General features: G+C 43.3%; 2 protein-coding genes across 3 annotated transcripts in view; both read left to right on the top strand.

Annotated features, from left to right (window-relative positions):
- Positions 1-378: 378 nt before the first annotated feature.
- On the top strand, positions 379-17,706 carry MISO1 (mitochondrial inner membrane subdomain organizer 1). Of its 2 annotated transcripts, XM_084847324.1 has the most exons (6): positions 379-490; positions 3,840-3,899; positions 5,627-5,686; positions 11,554-11,707; positions 14,256-14,416; positions 14,631-17,706. In XM_084847324.1, the coding sequence occupies exons 2-6, from the start codon at positions 3,876-3,878 to the stop codon at positions 14,895-14,897; spliced, it is 666 nt and encodes a 221-aa protein (XP_084703450.1). In that variant the 5' UTR covers positions 379-490; positions 3,840-3,875; the 3' UTR covers positions 14,898-17,706. The 2 variants fall into 2 exon arrangements, with proteins under 2 accessions (XP_084703450.1, XP_084703448.1); XM_084847322.1 differs by lacking the exon at positions 3,840-3,899.
- PLCH1 (phospholipase C eta 1) overlaps positions 11,639-26,532 on the top strand; it is a 220,079-nt gene continuing 205,185 nt past the window's right edge. Inside the window, exon 1 of the mRNA XM_084847320.1 lies at positions 11,639-11,707. The gene's annotated coding sequence lies outside the window, so the exon portion shown is untranslated. The remainder of the gene's footprint in view (positions 11,708-26,532) is intronic.

Here is a 26,532-nt window from a genome sequence, read left to right as displayed (position 1 = left end):
CTGAAGACGGCAGGTCATCCCCAGCGCCCACCCCATACACGCATACTTTTATCTTCCAGATCATAGAACAGTCGTCACAGAACAGCGGGGTTGCAGGGGGCCTGTAAGGCCATCGAGTCCGAATGGCTGCCCTCGGTTCAGGATCTGGGAAAGCGCGCGGGGGGGGAAGAGAAAGCGAGGCGCTAGTTTCCCGGGCCACGACGTGGCCCGGGAAACTAGCGCCTCGCTTTCTCTTCCCCCCCGCGCTTTCCCAGATCCTGAACCGAGGGCAGCCATTCGGACTCGAACGTAACAGACGCGGCGCCACCAGCCACGCGGCCCCCACAAGCGCCCAGGCCGCGGCGCTGCGGCCTAGCGCGGACGAAGGCGCGAGGAGGCGGGGCGAGGGCAGGCCGCGGCGGCGACTATGGCGGGGCAGCGAGGCGGGGAGCCGACGAATTGCGTCGCGCGCCTCTCGGAATGGGCGGACGCGCATCTCACTCTCGTGCGGGTACGTGGCGGGACTGGCTCGTCTGAGGGGGGAAGGAAGGCGGGCGGGCAGGCAGCCTTTCACAGGGCTCGGTGGACGCGGCGTCCCCCCCCTCCCCGCCCGCCACTGCCGCTTGAGGGACGGAGCTCAGGGGCCTCTGGAGGCAGCCTAGCTTCGGGTCGGACTCAAGTAGGCCCCGTCCAAATTTTTTGGACTACAGCCCCCAGCATTCCTGAGCATTGGCCATGCTGGCTGGGACGGATGGGAGTTGATGCCTAAAACATGTGGAGGGCACCAGGTTGGGGGCAGGTGGGCTAAAACACACGGGTGTTGGAACGGCAACGGTAATAATTGCAGCGCAATCCTGTATGTGTTTACTCAGAAGTAAGCCTCATTGCGTTCCATGGGCCCTTGGCTGCAATACTGTGCCCACTTACCTGGGAGTAAGCCCCAGTGAACTCTGTGGTACTTACTACTGAGTAGATATGTCAGTGTGCTTAATTTCTGTACAGGCTTCCCACTTCGAATTCTTGTCCTCTCCAAATATACGGTTACGGATGGGTGCTCTGTCTATGCTCAGAGGAACCCTCTTCCTTATATTTACGTGACATGTTTCAGGATTGAGCCTTGATAGCAGAGCAAGTTCTGGACCTCCACCGTGGTGACGTGCCGGGTCAGGTTGGAACAGTGGCCACTTTTGGATTAAATGACATGGCGTCCCCGTAGTGACTTATCTTTTGGGGCTCACACTATATGTTTCTGACCTACTTTACTCTGCCTTTGTTTACATACAACAGATGCTTAAGTGATTGATAGAAGAATACAGATGTGCTTGTTTCTCATTGAACAAAGGGTTTAGGTGTGTACAGGACTCTCTGTGATCCAAAGACATGTTACAAAATACCAATTTGTAAAATACATTTTCCTACAATTTAGAAAGCATATTTTGGCATGTGTCACAAAGGGTATCTGTATGCTTTTGCCATGTGGGGCAGATAGCCACTGGCATATGTGTGATTTAGATCTGGAAAACAGTGCAAGGAGAAGGATTTAACCTCCCTCCAATCTCAGCCTGAATCAGTGCCCCCCCCCCCCATCACATTATCCTTTAAAAAGATGGTAGGAGAGGCAATCAAATCATGATTTTTTTTTAAAGCTGCCCAATTTATTAGGGGTCCCTTTTTAACTGAACCAACAAACATTGTAACCTTACTACAAATCAGCTGGAATTAAGGAGCCCCAAGAGGAAAACGTCCTCATGGTTGTAATATCATCGTGTATTTTCACAATATTTGGAGTCTTCTTTCTCACACAAGCACCTTTAAAGTTTATGGCAGCATGTGTATATCTCAGCCTTGTAATAAGGTTTCCCGCTTCAGTGCTGAAAGAGAAATGTTTGCAAATTCCCTCTAGCAACTTCAAAGCTATTACAGAAAGTAGTTGTTCGTCCTAGTGCAAGGGTGGCCAGACTTTGGGCTTGTGGGATTGATGTTGCTTTTTACTAGAACCCCGAGGCCCACTGATCAGAGCCAGGTGCAAAACAGTGGGGAGGGGGAGTGGAATCAGTTACGTATTATACCCTATGAGCTTTACACTGTATATCACTACATTCCCCAACCTGGTGCCCTCCAAATGTTTTGGACTTCAACATCCATCAGCCCGAGCCAGCATGGCAAATAGTCAAGAATGCTGGGAGTTATAATTCAAAACATCTGGAGGGCACCAAGTTGGGGAAGGCTGCTGTACATACAAATAGCAATCTGCACCTGAGTCACTATAGATCAGGGAGCTGAACACAAAACTCCCAAAGTGGTTGACCTGGGTGCTTTCATGCAAGGCTTTTGTTGTGCATTCACACTGCTTCATTCACAGAATTTTACGGGAGGTCCAGGTGATACTATGTTCAACTTGCAGCCCTCTCATTTTTTTCCTCCTGCTGCTGCCTTTTTTCTTACTGGAAACAATATACAATGCCTTTTCATTAGTATGGCTAAGAGTTCTCTGTCTGGAAGCACCCCAGGTCAAAGACAAGGAATAAATACCCATGCTTTACAGGTGAGGAAGACTGAGACGAAGAGATAAGCAGAAAGCCAGCCACTGCAGAATTTTTTAAAACCTTACAGTTTTACTTGCTGTTGTTAAACTATAAGGCAGAAGTGCAGAACCTCAGCCCTGGGGGCCAAATATGGCCATATTTGAAGGCCAGAAGGCCACACACCCTTTCTTCCAACCAATGATTCTTTGCTGGTTTCCTGGTTTTTATGCAGTTTTCCCCCATGCCTTTCCTAGGGCTTAGTTACTGGCAGTAAGAGCTTTAATATGTTGGTATTTTTCATTTTGGGTATTTTCATCCTAGCCCTTTTGCCTTTGACACTGCCCCCTTTTGCCTTTGGCCCAGCCTACCACTGGAGTGGGGCCCCCAAGAGCTTCCCCAAAATGGAATATGATCCTTGGGCTGAAAGAGGTTCTGCGCCCCTGCTATGATGAGTCAGAAACCCTTGATCTCCCGTAAATCATCCAGGGATCTACCAGTACATCCCATTTTGCCAGTCCCTGTCTTAGTGGAAACAAAAGCAGTAACTATCTCAAAATCTAACTGCAATCCTATGCACATTTACTTAGAAGTAAGTCCCACTGGCTGGGTTCATGTGTAATGATAAACAAGTGTGATGGTGCATAATGCCTGATTGCTCCCACTTGGCTCTTCCTGGCAATGGTAGCAGCTAAAAAAATGAGGAAACATTGGTTTATTTTAGCATTATTCCCAAACCAGGATTCCTAACTTGTTGCTCTCCTAAAACGCCAGAAACCAAAGCCAAGAACAAACCCTAATGTAACGTGAAACAAACCATGGACATAGGTTTCCTCGTTCCTTTAGCTGTTCCAGTGTGCTTGCTCATTTCTGACAAGCCATAATTTCAAACCATTCTGGTTTATCGTTACAAGCAAACCAGATCACTGTGTTTTATGGGGCTTCCTCCCTAATAAGTATGGTTAGGCAGCCTAACTAAATCACTTGGTATTTGACAGTTTCTGCGGTCGTGTAGCTTCCATGGATTGAAATACATTACACATATTTTTAGTAGAAATATAATAATTAAGAGAAAGTGTTGGCAATATGTGTGTTAGTATATTACCAAGAGGGCTATATGGAACTCTGTGACTATTAAAGTAAAACTACAGCATTTAAAGAATGTTAGATTAATCAGTTTAAACAACTTTTTATCAACTTAAAAAGTGCTCCCAAATAATCAGACAGCAGAAGGTGGCTTTTGTGTTGTTAAATACTATTTTTAAAACAAGTGGTTTTTAAAACTGCAGATGGCGAGCACCCACTTAAAAGAGGCATTCTCCCTTTTCTCTCATGTAGGAGGAATGCCTTGTGTAAGATGACACCTGCTACGATATGTGTGCATCATCTGAAAACAAAGCAAGTATGCTTTTGGCTTCAGACATGTTACTATATGCAAATTTATGCAAATATAATAAATTAGGTGTGCATTCCTATGCATGTTTAGATAGCAAGATGGTTTTAGACAGCAAATGACAGCAAAAACCCACGCTGGCTGGGGAATGCTAAGAGTTATAGGACCTTTTTCTGTCTAAATATGCATAGGATTATGCCCTAATTGACTAAAACTCCCCAGATCAATCTACTGCAATTTCTTTAATCGGGTTGCAGCCCTTAATGACAACTTAATTTTTTTTTAAGTAATAGCTTCCATAGTTGTAAAAGTAAACTTGGATGGCTCATCAGCAACTATTTTTATAACAGAGGGCATACTTTTAAGTAAACAAAGGCTGAATTGCCACCAACATTGGTTTTGCCCATCCTGACTCACTCTGACTAGCAGAGATGTGGGCAAAGACTCTTGAACTCTCCTGTGAATAACAACAGAGACTTTGGTAGAGGTCAGCTGTGCAATCCAATTTGCCTGTGTTGTGTGGTTCATATATAAGAGGATGAAGCTGAGTGCACAAGGGGAGAACTTTTGGAAGAGCCTCTCTTGCTGTTCGAGCTCTGAATTTTGTGGTCTGGATGCAAAAGAGGACAGGGGCTCCTGCATCTTTAATAGGCATGTCCAGGGCATGTCTGCAGATGTAACTTGCATACCAAGCTGTGCCAGCTGAAATTCCTTCTTCTACTACACAATTATTTAAGGTGCAGAATCCCCGTCCTCTTTTCCACCTACTCTGGAGCAGAAGGAAGTGGGAGAGAAAGTGACTGAAGGGCTTCATTACCTGATTGTGTGTGTGTGTGTGTGTGTGTGTGTGTGGCGGGGGGGGGGGTCTCCTTGATATGAGGTTATGTTGGGATAATGTTGGGATAAGATAGGAGTCCTGTGGGGCTGCACAAGCTATCTGTTCATGGAACCAAAACCAAATGATTTCAGTACTAAACTAGAAACATAAAAATAGATGAAATATATATTTTAATGTCTCATATTTTCTAAGATTTTTCGGTGACTCTCTCTCTCTTGAGGATATCAGTTTAAAAATAATGTTTTGGAGTAAGTTCAATATATGCACCATCAGTACTTTTGTATTCATGGCATTATGAACATCATGTTTAAAGTACAGTGCTATCGTATGTATGTTTATTCAGAAATACATCCTAATTTTCAGTGTGGCTTATTCCCAAGTAGGCATTCATCGGGTTGTAGCCACTTGGATCTTATGTAGCACAATACTATACATGTTTATTTAGACACACTGTGTTCAATCCCAAGAAAGTGTACATAGATTTGGAGCCTTAAAATGCAATCCTATGCATTCATGTCTACTCAAATGTAAATCCCATTGAGTTCAATGGGACTTACTCTCAGGTAAGTGTACACAGTATTACAGCCTTACATAGTAAATGCAGTAGATGCCCTATAATACTCTTGAGTTTTGTACAATTAACCTTGCTCTTTTTTAAATTGGAAAATGCTCAGAGCTACCTGATTCTGAGATCCTTCTGTGATTCCAATTCTGGACGAACTGAAACATAAAATAGAGAACCTTTCTGACCATATATTGTGGCTACTGAACTACCTTTTGCCTTCTCTTTTCTTTTTATTTATAACAAAAGTATGCCTGGGTTTCGTTAAAATGAAAGCAATGGTCTAAACAGTTAAACGATTATGAAATACTTTATGATGTTATTTTCTTCAGAACATCAGCACTGGAATGGCAATAGCTGGAGTGATTTTACTTGCAAAGAGTGTTAAATTGGTAAGTTATGGATAGAGTTTAATAATAAATATTTATGAAGCACCTACAGCAGTAAATGCTGTGCATAGAATAACTACAGTAATGAGCTGACTAATTGCTTGAAAATGTGTAATTTTTAGCGAAGACTTGTTAAAATAGAGCCTGTTCCATCTGTGCGGTGTGTAATAAATATTAGTAGAATATTTATGTATCTTTTTATTTAGATCTCTAACCTGTCTTATCCCCAGAACTCAGAGTGGGCTACAACGGAAAAACACATATAAATCTACTAAGCTTAGAAAACTGAATCCTAAAAAACAACCTCATTTAAAAGTATAATTTTATCTGCCCAAAACCAACTGAAAAAAGGAGGACTTGCAGTGCTTTTGAGAATAGTCAGGCTTTGATGAAACTCCACTGTCAGAACTTTAAAAAAAAAACCAAAATAAGGGCCTTGCATGTCTTACTGATCACCTCTTCATATATCAATCTACATGTCAGGGTGTGTTGTAATTCTGTTTCTCTGTGGAAACCAGCTGTTTTGATGTAAGTGTTCTATTAATCTTCGTTTACTATTTTATGTTGCTTCTTTCTTGCATTGTTTTTCTCTATAGATCACCCAGAAACTTTCCCTGTTCCTTAAATTATGCTTAACGCTTTTCATCAATGTCTGTACTGGGTTTTCTAACAGCACATAGCAAAGAAATATCTACAGAATTATGTGATGATATATGCTTTCAAAAGCAGGGTTTCTCACACTGTTACATATCCCCACCCCCACCTTGCCAAGAAAAGGATACTTATGTATACGTAGATATGTGTGGAAACAATTTTGCATGTTTGATTAGTAACAGACCCATAAACGATCAAGACATGCCCGTTGGGTTTGCTGAAATGGAGGAACAGAATGACAGATCCCTGATTTTTTCGGGAGCCATTATCTCAGGCTGGTGATAAAGCACTGAAGAGAATGGTGAGAGAGTGTGTGCAAGTGCTAGTACAGAAAAGTAATGTATATATAGTAGTAACACCATTAGTAGTATCTTGACAGGGAGTAAAACAGTTGTCTGGTTGGTGTAAACCCTAAACCAACAAACCTACGAAAGAATTTGGGAAGACACATCACTGCCCGCATGCCCTGGCTCTACTTCACCTTCCCTAACCTGGTACCCTCCAGATGTTTTGGACTACAACTCCAGCATTCCTGACCAGTGGCTATGCTGGCTGGGGCTCACAGCAGCTGAAGTCCAGAATATCTGGAGGGTACCAGGTTGAGGAAGGCTGCTCTACTTCCTCCTTTGCTGCTCCTGGCCATTGGAACACTTTATCTCTTGGCATCTATCTGGGTCCTTTTGTCATTATATTTAAATATCCATTCATAATTTCCCTTTTCACTGTCTTTCTCAAACTGATGCAGCTTTATCAAACCCCACTGCCCTTCCCTTGTGTATCACACATCTTGTTTATTGTAAGCTGGCTTTTACTTTCTTTTATGTACAGCTTTTCTAGTTGAGATGTATCAACCTAGGAGTCAGCTTCAGAATGCCAGCTTTTGTGGCCACAGACATTGCTTAATTTGAGTATTTTCATATAAGAATACGTATATCTCCTTTGCAAATACATAAGTTGCTTTTAGACCTTGAAATGCCAGACTCAGCACATTCCCAGACTTGTTTTATTTTGTTTATTTACCAAACCTTCAAATGTTGTTTGCAAGGTCTTCTATTTCTATTAAGAGTCCTTGCAGGACAACAGGAGTGAAGATTTGGCAAATAAATCAAATCCTGGTGGCCTAACCGTCTTAGTGTAGAGGCCAGTTATTATAGGAGCAGCATATCCAAGGGCTAGCCTGGTGGAAAACTACAGTTACTCATCTAGCTTCTGCTCTACTCATCAGCTTTCTTTTTCTCTCTCTCTTTCTCTCCCCAAGTTTGGCATCCATGGCCCCATCATCCATACTTATCCCTTCCCCCTTATTTTTTTTCTTTCTGAGATGGTGTAGGGCTGAAGACCCATAGCTGAGAAATATGCCAAGGTTGCTAGTTAGAATATATCTATGTATTCATTCATTCATTCATTCATTCATAGTATTTTTATCCTGCTCCTCAGTCATAAAGGCTCCTAGAGTGGCTTACACATAATCAGTAAAAGAAGACAGTCCCTGCTTACAATCTAAAAAGACACAACACACGAGGAAAAAGGAATGGGAAGGGAAGAGGGGAAAAATTAAGTCTTTCAGCAGAGCTGGTGAAATAGCCTCGATTTTCCCTCTCTTCTCCCTCTGTACAGTGTGCTGGAATGGCTGCTAGTGACAGTTGGAGGAGGAGGTGCCTTCATGGAGGTGGTCTTTGGCAGGGCTGGTGGAATGGCCCCGCTTCCCTCTGTTATCTCCCTCTGTACAGCCTGTTCAATAGGGACGCTTCACACATTTATTTATTTATTTATTTATTTCATTTCTATACCACTCAATAGCCAAAGCTCTCTCTTTTTAGGGGTGCATTCAAAATATTTTAGGTGTATACTAAAAAATGTAAAGTGTGAATGTGTCAAACGTGCTTACAAATATGTGTATCATACGGCTTCCAGTTCCCTGTTCAATATTCACTCAGTGGTAGGCTTGTCTCTGCATAATGTATGAAATGACCTTAATTTAAATAAAATAGTGGCGGGCGGGGGGGAGAGACAGGCGTATGTTTTCGGTAAGGCACAACTTTATCTATTTGGTTAGTTACAGTCAGGGCCAGAAATAGTGGAACAAGGATAACTGTTTTGGCAGTTGGCCTCTGCACACCACCACATTAAAGTTGAAAGGAAACACACCCAGATGGGAGCAAAGTCAGGACTTTCAGCTGTAATTCAAGGGGTTTGACAAAAGTGGGGCACTAATTTATTTATTTATTTATTTATTAAATTTATTAATCGCCCATCTGACTGGTCACCCAGCCACTCTGGGCGATGTACAACCCACCATAAAACAATTTAAAACAATAAAATTTTACCATAAATTTTTTTTTTTTAAATACCCTAACCCACCCCAAATGCCTGCCTGAACAACCACATTTTTAATGCACGACGGAAGCTCATTAAAGAGGGGGCATGACGGAGTTCCCTAGGGAGGGAGTTCCACAGAGTGGGGGCCACCACAGAGAAGGCCCTCTCCCTCGTCCCCACCAGTCTAGCTGTCCTGGCTGATGGGACAGAGAGAAGGCCATCCGAGGCTGATCTTGTTAAGCGGCCTGTCTGGTGTTGCTGGAGGCGCTCCTTAAGATAGGCTGGGCCGGAACCATATAGGGTTTTAAAGGTCAAAACCAACACCTTGAATTTGGCCCGGAAAACAACTGGTAACCAGTGCAACTCCTTCAGCACTGGAGTGATGTGATCTCGCCGGCGGCTGCCTTTAATCAGGCGAGCCGCCACGTTCTGTACCAGCTGCAGCTTCCGAACCGTCTTTAAGGGTAACCCCACGTAGAGCGCATTACAGTAGTCTAAACGAGGGGAGACCAGGGCATGTACTACCGATGGGAGCAGATGGTCGGGAAGGAAGGCGCGCAGCCGCTGTATCAGATGGAGTTGATACAGCGCTGTCCGGCTCACAGCTGACACCTGAGCCTCCATGGACAGCTGGGAGTCCAAAATGACCCCCAGGCTGCGGACCTGGTCTTTCAAGGGTAGCTGTACCCCATTCAACACCAGGTCAACATCCCCCAGCCTCCTCTTGTCTCCCACCAAAAGTACCTCGGTCTTGTCAGGGTTGAGCTTCAGCTTATTCCTCCCCATCCAGCCACTCACCGTCTCCAGACATTTGGACAGGGATTCTACGGCCAACCTTGGTGAAGATTTGAATGAGAGGTAGAGCTGAGCACTAACCATTAGAGGTAGAGCTGAGCACTAACCAATGGTTAGAGCACTAACCATTCAGGAAGTACAGCCAGTGGCATACACCCCCCCCCCCATCGTTGGTGGCTCATAAGTAATGGAACAAATGGCTGACAAGCAGCTGCATGGCCAGGTGTGGCCTGTTTCCTGCGTACCCCATGACCAATCAAGCAGATAAAAGGCCTGGAGGTGTTTCTGAGTGTTACTGAGTGCATTTGGTACCTGTTCACTGGGACTCCCAACATGAGGTCCAAAGAGGTGTCCATGCAAGTGAAGGAGGCCATTGTTAGGCCGAGGAAAAAAAAATAAACCCATCAGAGAGAGAGCAAAAACATTGAGAGTGGCCCATACAACAGTTTGGGACATCCTGAAAAAGAAGGAATTAACTGGCAAGCTCAGCAACAGCAAAAGGCCTGCCAGACCACAGAAGACAACTAAAGTGGATGACCGCAGAATTCTGCTCATGGTGAAGAGGAACCCTTTCACAACATCTAGCCAGGTCAAGAACACTCTTGCGGAGGTAGGCATGTCATTGTCAACATCTACAGTCAAGAGACGGCTTTATGAATGTAAATACAGAGGCTTCACAACAAGGTGCAAACCACTGGTAACGCTCAAGAACTGAAGGGCCAGATTAGTCTTTGCCAGCAACCCCCCCCCCCAAAAAAAAAGCCTGCCCAGTTCTGGAATAAGATTCTTTGGACTGATGAAACCAAGATTAACTTGTACCAGAACGATGGGGAAAGTATGGAGAAGGAAAGGAACAGCTCATGATCCAAAGCATACCACATCATCTGTCAAACATGGTGGAGGCAGTGTTATGGCATGGGCATGTATGGCTACCAATGGAACCGGGTCACTGGTGTTTATTGATGACCTGACTGCTGATAAACGCAGCAGGATGAATTCTGAAGTGTATAGGGCTATACTTTCTGCTCAGATTCAGCTGAATGCTGCCAAACGGATAGGACACCGCTTCATATTGCAGATGGATAATGACCCAAAACATACAGCAAAAGCTATCCCAGAGTTTCTCCAGGCAAAGAAGTGGGATGTTCTTCAATGGCCAAGTCAGTCACCTGATCTCAACCCAACAGAGCATGCTTTTCACTTACTGAAGACAAGACTGAAGGCAGAAAGACCCACAAACAAGCAGCAGCTGAAGGCAGCTGCAGTAAAGCCCTGGTCAAGCATCTCAAGGGAGGAATCTCTGCATTTGGTCATGTCCATGGGTTCCAGACTTAAGGCAGTCACTGACTGCAAAGGATTTTCATCCAGGTATTGAAGGCGATCCTTAAGTTTGAAAGGATGTTGGTTTGTTCCGTTACTTATGAGCCACCAACGATGGGGGTATGTGTATGCCACTGGCTGTCCTTCCTGAATGGTTAGTGCCCCACTTTTGTCAAACCCCTTGAATTACAGCTGAAAGTCCTGACTTGGCTCCCATCTGGGTGTGTTTCCTTTCAACTTCAATGTGGTGGTGTACAGAGGCCAACTGCCAAAACAGTTATCCTTGTTCCAATATTTCTGGCCCTGACTGTATATATCCCATCCCATCTCAAGGGCTTGAGGTGAGTAACAACGTATAATATAGGGAGGGGCCATAGCTCAGTGTGATAGAGCACATGCTTTGCATGCAGAAGGTCCCAGGTTCGATCCCCAGCTTCTTGAGGTAGGGCAAGGAAAGACTCCTGCCTGAAACCCCAGAGAGCTGCTGCCAGTCGGTGTTGGCAATACTGGGCGAGATGGACCAATGGTCTTACTCAGTATAAGGCAGTTTCCTATGTTCCTATATGTGGTTGTTGCTCATGAAGCCATTGGTGCTCAAGCTTGATATGAGCTGTTTGTAGAGTCTGCCATTGACTGAGTCTTTTTAATGAGTGATAATCGTGAAAACTTTAGCCGGTAAGTCGTGCAATGTGTGATAAACTATTGCAGAGGTCCATTCTAATGTTATTCTTTCTTCATTGAGTTTTGTATTTTTTTCATGTCCTTTCCTTTTTTATGAATAGACAACCAAATTCACAAATGCTTTGGAAATACCACTAGAATTTATACAGAAGAATGTTAAGCTACGGGGACGATTACACCGGATAACTGGGCAAGGATTAGAAATCGAACACGTTCCCATTACCCTTCCAATCATTTCATCTTTGCAGAGGAGATGTAAGTAGGATGAAAGGGATGAGTAATCCCATCATGACAAAGTTAAACATTCACTAACTATTTGCAAACTTGATATTTTTTGACTCCCAATCTCTCTAGTAGGATTTGAGCAGGCATCCCTATGAAATGCGTATGCAAAAAAAAATATGTTAGGAATATTGCAGAGGCATTTGAGCACCAAATCTCTTTGAAAATCTTATAGAGAAATCCACTGGAAATGGAATCAAGCAGAATAAAAATAGAATAGGATCTAAAGACCTGCACAACTATTTTGCCCTCCCAAAGGGGTTTTGGGCTTGTGTTTCTCAAGGAACTTCCCCTCTCCCGTATACCACATGGCTGTTTTAGAATGGGGGAATTTCAAAGCCATTTGTGATGTGGCTTGGGGTCGACTGTTCAAAGAAAAAATGGCAAAAATCTCAGCACATGCCCAGATCCTGGGGCTAAAAGTAGTTCTTTAATGATTCTTTAGTTTCAGAACTGCTGGTGCCTCTGCCTACCCTATGCTCTTTTCTAACCCCATTGCGGACTGATATAGAGGCAGATTTATAATTCTAATATAAATGATGGTTTCAGCCACATTTAGTGCTATTTCTACCTTTCTTGACACCTTTTCACGAGAACCATGCTGGATCAGACCAACGGTACATCTAGTCCAGCATTCTGTTTACACAGTGGCCAACCCAACCAGATTCCTATGGGAAACCCATAAGTAGGACATGAGTGCAATAGAACTCTTCCACTCCTGTTTATTTATTTACAGTATTTTTACACCACTTTTCAGCCAAAAAAGGCTCCAGAGTGGCTTACAGAGATTAATAATGAGTCAGTCCCTGACCTCTGGCTAACATTTGAAAATACACAAAACAAAAAGAAAAAGGAATTGGGTGGGAGAAGGGAAAAAGCAAAACTCAGACGCAAGTTCTTAGTTTCAAAGTTCTTATAGGTGTTCTTTCTAGCAGGGAAGGGTGAAACAAGCTCCCTGGAGCTGATCCTTCTCTGGCCAGTGTGTGGGGCTAGATTGGTCTCCTCCTTTCCCTGATATTTATCCTAGAAGGCAGGGCGGTGTAGCCTCCTAGTGGCCCTTGGTACTCTGGCTGATGGATGAGGCCATAGCCTGCAGTCCCAGTGTTCTCTAGCCACTGGTACACATAGGCATACTGCTTCTGATACTGGAGATAGCATATAGCCATCATGACTAGTAGCCATTGATAGCCTTATCCTCCATGAATTTGTCTAATCCTCTTTTAAAGCCATTCTAGTTGGTGGTCATCACTACATCTTGTGGTAGCAAATTTCACAGTTTAACTATGCGCTATGTGAAGAACTTCCTTTTATCTGTCCTGAATCTCCACCAATCAGCTTCATAGGATGACCCCAGGTTCCAGTATTATGGGGAAGGGAGAAAATTTCCTCTTGTGAGGGATACATGAGGAGACCCCTTTTATGCAGCTGCTTGCAGTAAAACGTTCTGGGCATGTTTCTGTGTGTTTATTTTTTAAGACCTGAGCTAAGAGACATCCCAGAAGCTCCATTCATCTCATAACAATGTTGCAGTGATGGCAAGAACTGCATCTGTTGAATGTTTTCCTACTTCAAAGAACAGAAGCCCTATCCTTTTGTAGCATCATCCATCCTAGCTATAGGAAGGATAATTTTCTAGACGAGGACTACTTCAGATATTACTATTTCAGCAGGTACATGTTACGAATTTGCATTTTGTACCCACTAATGTTGTAATATTTGAAGTGCATTTTTTCCAATCCTCGTGCACACTGTGGAAGTATGTGCGATGGACCCACAGTCAACTGTAGCTCCCTGTACGTTTCTGAAGCATGTGCAAGGTTTTAAAAAAGTTATGGGCCTCAAATGTTACCCTTCTGTCAGGTGCACAGTGCAGGTCTGCAACCTGTACTTGTTCAGATAATGAATGCTGAAAGGTCTCTTTTGAATATTTCTTTCACCATGTTTGAATCCTGATCATTTTGGAGGCAGAAAATTGAAACAGACAGACTACCTATGGTCAGATGGGGAAAGTATGTATGTTCCTGGCTTTCATATTCACCCCAATGATAATATAATAAATACGGTTGTTTTCTGAAGTAGTTCTTGGCTCCATTTGGCTACTGAAAATGTTAACATTTCTTAAAAAATCTAGTTGTAAAACCAAGAACATTCAATCAAGTTTTGAAATCTTCTGTGTAAATCTAGGAGACAATAGGTGCTTCCAGACTGACAGCTCTTAGTGCTACCAGTCAAAAGATACCGTGCAGCTATTCTGTCTTTCCCTCCTTAAAGGATTTTCTGTGGTAAGAAAAAAAACAGATGAAATGGTGGGAAAACACAGGAGGGTTGCAAATGGCAGACAATGACATCTGGACTCCCTATAAAATTCTGTGAATGAGGCAGGGTGTTGGTGCAATAAAGGCCTCATCTGGAAGCACCCTAGAACTCCAGTTGCTGTACTTCTGTTTAGATATATTAAGTTAATAAAGTACCACTGACAGTGTTGCAATAAAACAAAAATGTATTGTGTATGTGTACTTAGGGCATTCAGATGGGCTATTGTTGATCAGGCTGGCTGGTGTGGAGCTAACCCCAGATGGCACAGTCTGGTTAAAAGAAGAGGTAAAACCTGCACAAATGGTTTGGTTCCAACTTCTGGGAAGAAATGATTCAGCGCTTGATTGCCTTGTGGTAGTCAATAAGGTAAACAAAGATATAGGAAAAATTTGTAAGTGTCCTAAGCATATTTACTCAGAAGTAAGTCCCACTGAGTTAACTGGGACTTGCTCCCAAATAAGACTGCATAGGTTTGCAGCATCAGTTTCATTTACTTACTATTTTTAGGTGACATAAAATGGTTATTTTCTTTAATTCTTGTATGATATTCAGCAGTGGTACTATTGTCCTTTCTGAACAGGGTAGATTTTCCAGTGTCTGTCTGAATGAAGAGATACTAAGACATGGGCTTGGCAAGACAGTTCATATTGAAGGACTAGTTCATGAGTCCCAGCTATACTGGAAGCTTCATAGGAGACTACTTCAAGCTGAATTGAAAGCTGTGAAGAAAAACAAAGGAATCTGGAAAGAAGAAACATTAGCTGAGAAGCTTAAAGAGCGTATAAGCAAGAATAAATATATGCAGGAGTTAAAACGATTTGCCACCTGGCTAAGGATGCGCCTCTGACAGCAAAAGCGGGGGGATGGGGTGGGGGTGACACGACACACACCAGATGGACAAGGATAGAAAACTGTATTTTCCTTCTGTCAGAATATTACAGTGAATGCCTGGCCTTCTGTTGGTGTCTCCTGACATAAGGGAAGAAAATAAGAACATCACAGAAAATATTTCTTTGGGAGATAGATGCGTATAGCATATTGAGATATTGCTATAATTTGAATATAAGCTTCTTAAAAATGAAGAGGTCAATCTAGAACACATAACTGTCCAGCAGGAAAAGAAAATGTAAAGCTGATGGAACGGAGGGAAAAGTGAAAGTGCTGGTGCTCAGTTGGGCATGGCTGTGGCTGCTGACTTACAGGAGTCAATTCTATGCTAATCGTGAGGCACCTTGATTAGACAGCTGAGAGAGACTGGGAGCAGAGAACCGTCTCCCCTTATAGGTGGGTGAAACTTAGGCTCAGTTCATATAAGCATACAGCATCCACAGTTCTTACTCAGCTAGTGCTGAGTTTTGAGTGCATCCGCCTGTAACAATGTGGTAATGTACATACGCTGCCACCAGGTTTTGAATTGAGTGCAGATTGGTAACAGCTTTTCTGGTTAGGTTTAGTGTATGGCACCAGCATGGACATAACGGCCTTGCCACAGTAGGTTAGCGCTGCTTGAAATTAGCACTGGCTGGCTGAAATCCATGTCTGCTGCCAACTGAACACGTTGTGTGAATTCACCCTGCAGACACTGTGGGCTTTGTACTGTCTGTCCTAGGGATATTACACATTTTTATCCATTGTCCCACATACAAAAGTTGTAAATGTCAAAACACAGCACTTGCAGTTCTTGCTTCCTTGTCCCTGGGATTATACCAGTACTACTATTCCAGAAGATGTGGAAGAGATGCCAACCCTAGTGCGTACTTATACTTAACTTTGGCTTATTCTGAGGCCTGTTTCTTATGCAACTGAGTGGGTACTGCACCAGTTTGTAAGCTTTCTGTGGTTTGTGATCATATGGCAGAGATCCATTGAACTGTGTGAGGCACTCACTTCAAACAAATAGCTTCCCATCCGCTTTTGGGGAAACACCTATCTGGTGGCATTGAAAGCAGCCATCCAAATAGCTGTGGCTTCTGTGAATTGAGCCTCTTTAATTTTTCAGGGACTACATGGGTCCAAAAGCAAATGGATCTGCTTATGTTGTTTATAGACCACTTTCTAAGGTGGCAGTCCTAACAATCCTACTTTCTAAGGTTGCAATCCTATATGTTGTTGTTGTTCAGTCGTGTCCGACTCTCAATGAGGCTTACTTCCAGGTAAGTGCATATAGGATTGCAGCCTAAATGCACCGACTTAGAAGCAAGTTCCATTAATATTAAGGCATCCAAGGTAATGTGTGTTGGATTGGGATGTAAGACTGTTGCTGTGTAACCGTCATTGTGTACTCCTGCCAAGATTAATTGACCTGATCATAAGATCTAAACACATGACTATATTTACTTTGGTGGAACATTATGTATTTGTGTTTGTTCTGAACCATTTATATGCTTAACTACAGTTTGGCAACCTGATGATTTAATAATCTTGACTAAAAATCTAGGAAGTAGTAGTAAGCTACCCAGAGAATGGAATAATCCAGTATTTATCTTGCTATTCTATGCTGTCTTTGGAAATCAGTCCAATACAAAGGAATATATATATTCACGAAAGATTAGCTTATTTCTTTACTAGTTTTTCAAACGATAGCTTGAACAATAAAGTGACCTTTTTCTCTTGAAAGTTCACTAATTTCCTGTGTGACTTGACTATGTTGCTATTGTAAAGCTAACTGAAACTAATATGTAGGTGCACAGAGCCCCCATTGCTGGCTGTTGCAGATAGACCTCTGTGCATGTACAAAGTGTGTGACTGCCAACCATGGAAGACCCCTTCTTGTAGCTTATGTCTTGCTGAGGGGATAAATTACACGCTAGTGCCTCATGTTGTCTAATTCTGTAATTATTGTTTATAACTCATAATTAGGATTGTATGCATGGGTGTATTGACAGAATAGTGTAGAAAAGGGTGAGGCATTGGGCTGGATTCTTTGTCAGTAAACTGGCAAGAGAGGCCTGGGTAAAGGGGGTTGTTAGTGGCACCGAACAGATGTAATGTCCTCCTTGCATGCTCTTGGTTCCTCCAAAATGCCATTTTAGTTAAAAAAAAAAGAAGAAGAACAAGAACAAGAAGAAGAAGGAAAGCTAGTACACTTTCCACTCCTCCATGCCTCTCAGCAAAGACAGAGCTGGGTTCTCGTGCAGTAGCTATGGAGTTTGCTAAATACCTGTGTAATGTGAATGAATGTATGTGCAATATGCGACAGTCCTACTCCTCTCTTGTGTCACTGTAGCCCCAAATGGAAAATTGGTCCATTATCAGATACTAGGGTTCCCAGTCTAGCAAGTGTAAACATTTCCATGTGCAGATTTTCCCTTCTGACTTTGAAAATGGCTGCTCTGGGGAGAGGCAAGCAGGCAATAGTGAACCCCCATGCCCATTCCTAGGGGGAGCACATGCACGCCACCAAACAATTATTGCTGATCAACAGGGGGAAAAGTGGGTGGGTGGGGAGACTGAGCCAGGCACCCCTTTCCACAGGCTCCTCCCTACTCCCAGAAGGCAATTGGAACCAACAGTGCTCTTTGAAGAGATTATCATTATACACTGCATTTCTGGACCAAGGCCAAGGTTTATGGCGTTTTATTTATGTCAGAAACAATGCCATATTCAGTTCTGTTTTTCCTTTCTTTTTCACATTAAAGTAGAGCTGTATTTGGTAATCACACTGACTCGTGCAATTTTTTGCAGGCGGATATCATATCTTCTAAGCATTTGCTTCTCTTAGCATTTTATTTGTTGGAGTTATTAGTTTAAAACGCACGCGCACACGCACACACACACACACAAACACAACTTGGAATCATGTTTTACATGCACTGACCTCCTTAAATACCAGTTAAAAAGAAAGCAACCTGAAGAGAGATTTGATTTGAGTATTTAGAGAGGGAACAGTGAATAGGGAATTTTCATTAATCTTGACTGCTTTCACATCAAACATCTTGTCTCTATCTAGGACAAGCAGAGTATCTGCTTCCATTATATTTGCTAGTGACATTTCAGTCATTAGGCTCCAATCCCAAAGGCTCAAATATCCATCCATCAGCAGAAGCAGCGAAAGTGGCAATAGGTTCTGCCATCACCAATTCCCCCACTGTTAAGTAGCGGTTGAGGAAAGGCCTGGTCTGGTCCTTGCTTGTGGTAGCCTGGAGGGCTAATGATGCTATCCATCTGCATCTGGGCAGGTTAAAGTCCACCCTCTGCAAGCATATCCTGGAAGTTCTTGCATTCCACAGACCAGGGATGGGGAACCTGTGGCCAGGGATGTACGGATCTTGTGTTTCGCGGATTGCGGTCTGTGTCTCGTGAATTGTCAGGCACCTTTTGTTCCGTTGTCCACTCGTTGACAGAATCAGTTTTTCCCAATTTCCTGAATTTGTGCAAATTCGCATTTGCACAAATTCATAAGTGAAAATGCACAAATCCCCACAAAAATGTGTGTTTCCATGCTTTAGCCTATGGGGGAAATGTGCAATTTGGGCTGGTGTTTTCTCCTATCTTATGTATTTTTCTATGACTAAATTTGCGTAAAATTCTGGAAAGTAAAAAAACTGGGCTGCAAGTCTGGGAAATCCCTGTGCCTTGGGAAAAGCCAGTCTGCTGCAGAATCCACAGGTCAGATTCATAGAAATCTGAACTCATTTGATTACACTGTGGATTTCTCTGACATTCTGTGGATTTCTACCTGTGGCCCTCCAGATGTTGTTGGACTCCAACTCCCATGAACCCCGGCCAGCATGGCTAATGGTGAGGGAGGATGGGAATTGCAGTCTGGAAGGCCTCAAGTTCTGCACCCCTGTCATAGACCAAGGCTTCCCCCAGGTCAGCAATGGTGGCAGAAACGTTCACAGACCAACCTTCCTTACTTGGCTGCCCCTCGCAAGCCACTGCAATGCGCCATGACAGATGGGGTGCTGCCGCTGCTGCTTGTAGGTCTCCCCGCCCCCTGTAATTTTTTATTTACTGTATTTATTTAAAACATTTGTATGCTGCTCTACATCCAACAGATTCCAGGGCAGTGGACTAACAAATTCAAATAATAAATTATGTATACAAATTATGCACATTAAAATGTACAGTAAAGCTGTAACATTAAAAAATAATAATAGGCAGCAGCTAAAACACAACAGACAGCAGGCTATGGAATTACACAACTTAAAATGCCTTGGAAAATAAAAATGTGCCAAAAGGATTGTAATTAGGCACAAGGTACACCTCTTTAGGAACACCACCCCCGAAAAAAGGTCTTTTGTTGTTCCATAGTGCACGTCCATCAAGGAAGGCTTCAGTAGGAGCTCTTCAGCAACCCCCCTTTGTGCTGTCCCTGAGCCTCTCAATATTTGGGGAAAGTGCTGTGTGTGTAACAATACTCTTATGTTTGTGTTACCTAATTGTTGGTTGCTATACTACCACAGGACTCCAACACTATGGAAAAAATGCTCCTTTAGGCATGTTTTGCAAATGGTGTTCCTCTTCCCAAAGTCAAGATGCCTAGTAACCAGGGCTACCTGAGTTATTTTGACACCTGGGACCAAAAATCTCACAATCACTTCTCCCTGGGAGTAAAAATACAACAATAATAAATTAGATAACTGACCATTTGCTGCCCTTTCATGGTGCCAAAAATAAGCTGCCTGGGGTGGCCCTTTCACTCTGCACAATGGTAGGGCCAGCCATGCCTGCAGTCTCAGTCACAGAGATATCCTTGTGTGGAAGGATTTTTTCTGTGGATACAAGTTATCCACAGGAAGTCTAAAGCTGCCTTCCCCAACCTGGTGCTTTCTAGCTGTTTTGGACTTCATCTCCCAGCATTCCTGACCATTGGCCATGCTGGCTGTGCCTGATGGGAGTTGAAGTCCAAAAATCTGAAGGACACCAGGTTGGGGAAATGCTGTCATAAAGCATTCTTTCCTGGAGGTATCAAATGGTCCCTACCATTAGGATTGTGTACTTGTCCGGGGTTCAGCTACTACCCTTTTCATAAGCTAGCTGTGGGATCTGATCAATGGTACTTCCATGAAAGCCACTCTGAGATTTCTGAAGGAAGAACAGTAATAAACAAATATTTAAAAAATGCATGGGGAAATGATACACACAGCTAACCAAATGGAAATAAGACTCAAACTCTATGTCCCACAGTATAATAACTGGGGCTGCTTGTACTGGTGCAGGATGACTACACATTTTGGAGTTGAAAATAGATCCCAAATCATCAATGATTAATGTCTTATCTTCAAAATGATCCACTCTCAATATGTCTCAAATGGGAACTTGGGGAGTAGACTATTAGAAATGCAAGAACACTCACATAGGCCTCCGCTCAAGCAGCCAATGTTCTGATATTTAACATAATTTATATTTGAGCTGCTGCTCCAAAAAGAAAAGAAAAGTGAAGGGCCTCTTACTGATGGCTTATTAAGATAAGTACATCATTCTGTAGACATCAGAGGCAAACTCTAGGAAAGGTTTATGCTAGTCACACTTTTCTTAAGAAGGACCTAAAACAAAACTGGAAAAATAGTTTCTCTGTGCTGTGCTTGGAAACTTGCAGGATCCTTCTATGTGGGGGCTGTGTGCATTCTGGGTTGTATCCAATGTTAGTCCTACTTAGAGTAGAAATGAATGGGACATAAGTTAGACTAACTTTAGATACAACCCTGTGAAACCAGCACAAGAGTAGAAACAAACAGCAGTGTGGCAGCAAGTTGAGGGGATTGAGTTGGAGTACTATGAACAGCTCATTACATACCAGAGTCTGTGAATGGCTCATAATATATTGTATTCTTGCAATAGATGCAGTAATGTCTAGTGCAGTGAAAATAGAGTCAATCATGAAGCAGCAGCATGGCCTTAGCAACCCTGCTGCTAATGGTCTGGGAATGTTATTTTAGTGATAAATTCCTTAATGATGACAGCAGTGGTGGTGGTGGTGGTGGTGGTGTGTATGTACGTGTACGTAGGAATACCTCAGAATTATTAACTAAGGGTGCAATCCTATGTAGATAGGCGGCCACCTCCGAACTTGGAGGCGGCCACCTATCCAATGCAGGGCAGGAAAAGCACGGAGGGGATTGTTCCCTCCACACGCCTCCTGCCCTGCATTTTCGGCTAGACAGCTGATTGTGGCTGTCTAGCCGCGGAAAGGCTGAGTGGCGACGGAGGCTGCCGTATGACACATTGGATGTGTCGTACAGGCATTTCTGCCCTGGCACGCCCCATTTTGGCCACTCTACACTCCTCTTGCGAGTGCAGAGAACGGGGCTTTTCCATGCTGCCTGCGAGGCAGCGCGGGAGTGAGGGGAAGTCGGTTCTCCAGGAAGAGGAGTTCCTTAAGGAATTTATCACAGAGGCCAGTTCCTGGAAAACCAGATATCCCATGGTGTCTAGCCGCTCACTAGCGGCCATAGGATTGCTCCCTCCAAATGTTTTGGCCACATATCACCCTCTTCAGCTGTAGTCCAGCTGAAGACTGATAGTTCTCCTGCCACTAGCATAATGACGTACATCAATTGCATGTAGGGATGTATGGATTTTGTAAAATCTGTTCCATCTGCGTTTCATGGATTTTGAGGTGCATTTCATTCTGTCGTCTGCTCATTGACAGAATCGGATTTTCCCCCAGTTTCCCGAATTTGTGCAAATTCGCACTTGCAAAAAATGTGCCCCCCCCTCCCGAAATGCACAAATCCTCTCAAATATGCATGTTCATGCTTTAGCCTATGGGGGAAATGCTCATTTTCAGCCAGTGTTTTCTAATTTTGTTTTCTTCCACAACTACATTTGTGTAAAATTCCAGAAACTAGAAAACCCACTCCACAAACCCACAGAATCCATGCAACTCGGGAAAAGCCGGTCTGCTGTGGAATCCATCGGTTGGATTCATAGAAATCCGAACTCATTTGATTCTGTTGTGGATTTCTCCGACATCCCTAGCTGCAAGAATTTGGAGAGTCCTGCCCTAGTTTTATGTTCATGGTAAGGAAGATAGAATAGAGTATTGAGATGTTTGTCATTTTGTAAAACCAAGTTTCTAGTCCTGGCGATGAAGGGAAAATGCTTGAAAATGTGTCAGCTGAAGATTTTGAAACCCATAGAGCATGTGGAAGAGTTCTAGGAGTGAGCTGCAGTCTGAATAAAAAAAACAAGGGCAGTACCAAACGTGCTGAAAGTCAAATTAAAAGAAGGGGAGGCAATGATGCTAGAAGAATTTTGTTTTGTGATGTAATATGCCCAATGCCTTTTGGTGTGTGTTGTCTTAAGGGGCAAGATTTTATTCTGCTTATTGTAGTGGTTCACTTTGCGTATGTTATTTCTAAAAAAAGTTGCCACCTACCTCACACTTTTCATCTGTGACAGACTATGAACTGAATGGTGGGGACAAGGAGATTTTTATAACTCTGCTTTAAGTAAGGATTGGGTTATATGATCTGCAGCGTTGTTATTTTTCCAGATCCACATTTCTGTGAAGAGCTAGAAGAACCTACAACTTAATTCACCAAACCCAGCACAATTATTTTAAATGCAATTCAACTCTGCTTTAAGCATGATTTTAAAGCACAATGTATACATGAGGAGTGAAATGGAATCCTGATCTCAAGGCCAGTCTATTATTGGCTTGAATATCTTTAGCATTTTCACCTATCTTTTAAAAATAATACTTTCCCCCTTTGGCTTCCAAAGGGAATGGCCACATTTCATTCAGACAGACCCCTGACTATTGTTGACAAAGGTCCAGAAATAGTTGGTCAGGTCACTTCTGCGGGATATAGGAAATCGTTATGTGCCGGTGCACAACTTCTTTGCAAATCTCTTGCTATTTTAGTAGGATGATAATGCTACAAAATTCCAGTGGGTAATTGCTTTCCTTGTCTCTCTTGTTGGCATTTATGAGGGGTGCAACTCCCGGACCGTGTCACATCCAATTACCTTTGGATAAAGTTTCTTCATCTGGGGCCTGTGATGCTTTGCTATAAAATTGCAGTCACTTTGGTTGAATTGAATGACATCAATGGGTTGTTTCTATGGTTTCAGCCAGTCCATTGCTGGACAGTGATGAAAAGGTGAAACTTAAGCTCGCTGCTCCTAGAGGTCACAGCTCTCCCGCTCCACCCCCTTCTCCTCAGAGCTGTCTCCCAAGCTGATGAATCGGACTGACAATAATTCCTTTTTGCAGCCTCTACAGGAAAAAAAAGAGCAAGACTTTACAATTTTCTTGGATTCTTCGAAGACTGCACATAATAAACAGATGAGCCGATGTAGCACACTGGTAAAAAGCTGGTCGTATATCTTACTGCAGCTGTGAACTCACTACAGCTGCAGTCCTATGTACATATATTAGGGCGTGAGTTCCAGTGAACTCAGCACAACTTATTCCCGAGTATACATATTTAGGCTTGCTCTTCTTGTGCCATTAGGCAAACCATGATTTTCTCAGGACTGCCATCCCTCACCTTGCACCTGGAAAATGGGAATAAATTTTTTACCTACCTTACAGGTTTGTTTGAAGGATTACTGAGATGATCTATGGGGAAGTGCTTTGAATGCTTAAATACCTCATATAAAAATGGTAGATAACAACAGCACAATAATAATAATTTCTTAATTAACATGTCATAACATGTCAAGTAGATTGATACAGTTATGTCCTGCAGTGGGGAGACTGGAAGGCTTAAATAGCTCTTTTTCAACTGGAATTTGTTTTGAGAGCTTTCATTTTCCATTGGAAAGATCCCAGCTAATTTCTCTGGATAAAGCGGCAGTTGGGTAAAGGATGCATCCCAAACTTTCTTCACTCTTTCTCATTGGAGGAGAATTTGAAATAGGTGAATGAAAAGCTGTTCAGTTCTCCCAGCAGACTTTGAACAAGCAAACAATAGAAGGCAGGTTGAATTGGAGAGGAGGCGAGGATATGCTCGAATTCCTGGTGCTGGATTACACGAAGCAAGCCTGGATTCCTTGAAAGGAAAGGCAAGCAGTAGAAAGTAGAAGCGCTGCTGCATTTTAAACCATACACATTGAAACGGGAAGGTGATACTTCTGTGCCAAGTGGGTATCTTTTTGTTTGACTGGATTGCTAGTGGGCACTGATATTTCTAGAACTAGCTGAAGATAGTTGCTGAATGGCTTTGGAGATATTTCTCTAGGGTGCAATCCTATACGTATTTGTACAGAAAAAAATCCTGGCTGGGGAATGCTAGGAGTTGTAGGACTTTTTTCTTCCTAAACATGCATAGGATTACACCCTTAGTGAGCATTTATGGTTGGTGACTACTATTATCTAGAACAGGGGTGGGGAACCTCTTTCAGCCTGAAGGTTGAATTCAACTCCAGAGAAGCTCTTGGGGGCCACATTCCAGTGGTGGGTGGAGCTGAAGGCAAAGGGGGTGGGGCCAACCCCCCCCAGGACATTTTAGCTTGCAGCTCTCGCTGCCAGTAACAAAGCTGTAGGAGAGGCATTTCAACCTTTTAGAATGGGGTGAAAACTGCACAAAAGCTGGGAAACCACCAACCAATTGGGGTGGGGGAAAGGGGCATCTGGGGAACCCTGAAGGGCTGGATTTGGCCCCCGGGCTGGAGGTTCCCATCCCTAATCTAGCAGGAGTTCTCCCACATCATCTGGTGGAGCTATATCAAAGCTGGGGAACCTGTGACTCTTCAGATGTTGTTGAACTACAACTTCCGTCATCCCTCAGCCTTGGTCATGCTGGCTGGGGCTGGTGAGAGTTGGAGTCCAACAACATCTGGAGGGCCACAGATTCCCTGGGCCTGGGCTGAACCATAGAAACAGTGAGAAGTTAGTTACAATGCAGCCAGCAAAGGAAGCAGAAGCCTGCCGGAGCATGTTGTATCTTTTTTGTAAGGAACTGCTCCTGCTGTGTGCGTCTTGCCTTGCCCGAAGGAGTTCAAGGTGACATATATGGTTCTCCCGCTGATTTTATCCTTAAAGCATCCCTGTGCGGTAAGATAGACTAGACAGTGACTTGGCCCAATGAGCTTAATGACTGAGTGGGGATTTCCCCCCCTCCTGGTGTGACACTCTAACCACTACACCACACTGGCTCTGCTTTGCAGATCAGCACAGACAGCTGGGATGCTTGATGAATCCTCCATGCTCAACATGTGCTTTAAAAAAAAAATCTTGATTGATCTTGCTCCCTTGAAAGACTTCACCCTTTCCCCCTTGCTGACCCCTATGCTTGGAACAGCTGTCCAGAACACCTGCATGATGCCACCTCTGTAACTTCCATCAAATCCCTCCTCCACACCCACCTTGTCCATGAAACCTTTGGCACACCCCCCCTGCTCCCATGTCCTTCTGTGACTGAGCCAGTAATCATGCCTAAGCATGGCTAGCTGCATAGATTGTTTCCTTGTTCAACCCTGCCTCCACTTCTCTCCCTTTCCTCTGTTATTTTCCCTATGTCAGATTTTGATTATAAGCTGCTTGGGTGGGACCCGCTGTTTGGCACTCTCTAAAGCACCATGCACATTGATGGTACTATGTAAAATAAATAAATAGTTAATAAAATAATAATAGATACTAATATTTATAGCTTACCTTTTGACTTATCTATATCTTATGACAACCGAGAGTATGGGTTGACTATGGGTTGTTGTTGAATTGTGCATTGTGTTGTGTGACATAACAGGTGTGCTAACAAGCCATGATTTGTTAACCATGAACAACCTAGAGGCCACAAACCAGCAACAAACTATGGGCTCTCTTTGTGGGCTGACCATGTTTTGTTACTGTGGCTGGGTTCGCACAACAATCCATGATTCAATTACAACCCATACTCAATCCATGCTCTCAGTTGTTGTATTGTGTGAGAAACTTCTACTTCAACCAATATCACAGCAATCGCTCATGTTTCCAGCCCTGTCTTTTCACAAGGAAATGATCCAGCTGCTTCCCACTGCTCAGGGAATTCATGACTTGGGCCCATTGAACAATATGCCCATATACATATAGAGCAGCCTCCCTCCAGATATTTGGGACTACAATGCCCATCAGCCAGCAAGGCCAATGGTCAGGGATGATAGGTGCTGTAGTCAAAAACATCTGGAGGCCATCAGGTTGGGGAAGGCTGATACAGAGAATATTGATCATCCAGATATATCAAGATCCTGAAGCACTATCACAGTGACTGCATGATGTGACCTTGTGCATTATCAAGTTCAAGAGTTGTCCAGGGCAATTTATTTTCCTATAAGGAGCTGCACTGCATGATCTAAAAAGTCTGCTGTAGAGATGTGAAGGCCTGGAAAAAAACTTTTTTTAAAAAAACAAAAAACAGTTTTTTTTCAGGCTCCCCCCCCCCCGAATTTTTTTGTTTTCTTCTGAAAAAATGGGAAAACGGAATAGCTTTGGATTGTGGAATATTTTCTTTTAGAAATTAAGACAAGGTGTTTATATATTGTTACCAAGCCTTTACTCCCCCCCCCCAAATGATTTCTAAAAACTATGTAATAAGAGTTTTATAGAAAGA

Source organism: Heloderma suspectum, chromosome 3, assembly GCF_057233095.1.
Source record: "Heloderma suspectum isolate Gila_16-S chromosome 3, 16-S_ref, whole genome shotgun sequence".
NCBI lineage: Eukaryota > Metazoa > Chordata > Lepidosauria > Squamata > Helodermatidae > Heloderma > Heloderma suspectum.
This window is presented reverse-complemented; position numbering and strand designations above follow the sequence as displayed.

What these genes read in the sequence shown, in the direction of transcription:
- MISO1 (XM_084847322.1), top strand. Translation starts at nt 407, where the DNA reads ATGGCGGGGCAGCGAGGCGGGGAGCCGACGAATTGCGTCGCGCGCCTC. An exon ending in CGCATCTCACTCTCGTGCGG is followed by an intron (nt 491 to 5,626) that starts GTACGTGGCGGG and finishes TATTTTCTTCAG; the next exon opens with AACATCAGCACTGGAATGGC. An exon ending in GCCTTGTGGTAGTCAATAAG is followed by an intron (nt 14,417 to 14,630) that starts GTAAACAAAGAT and finishes CTTTCTGAACAG; the next exon opens with GGTAGATTTTCCAGTGTCTG.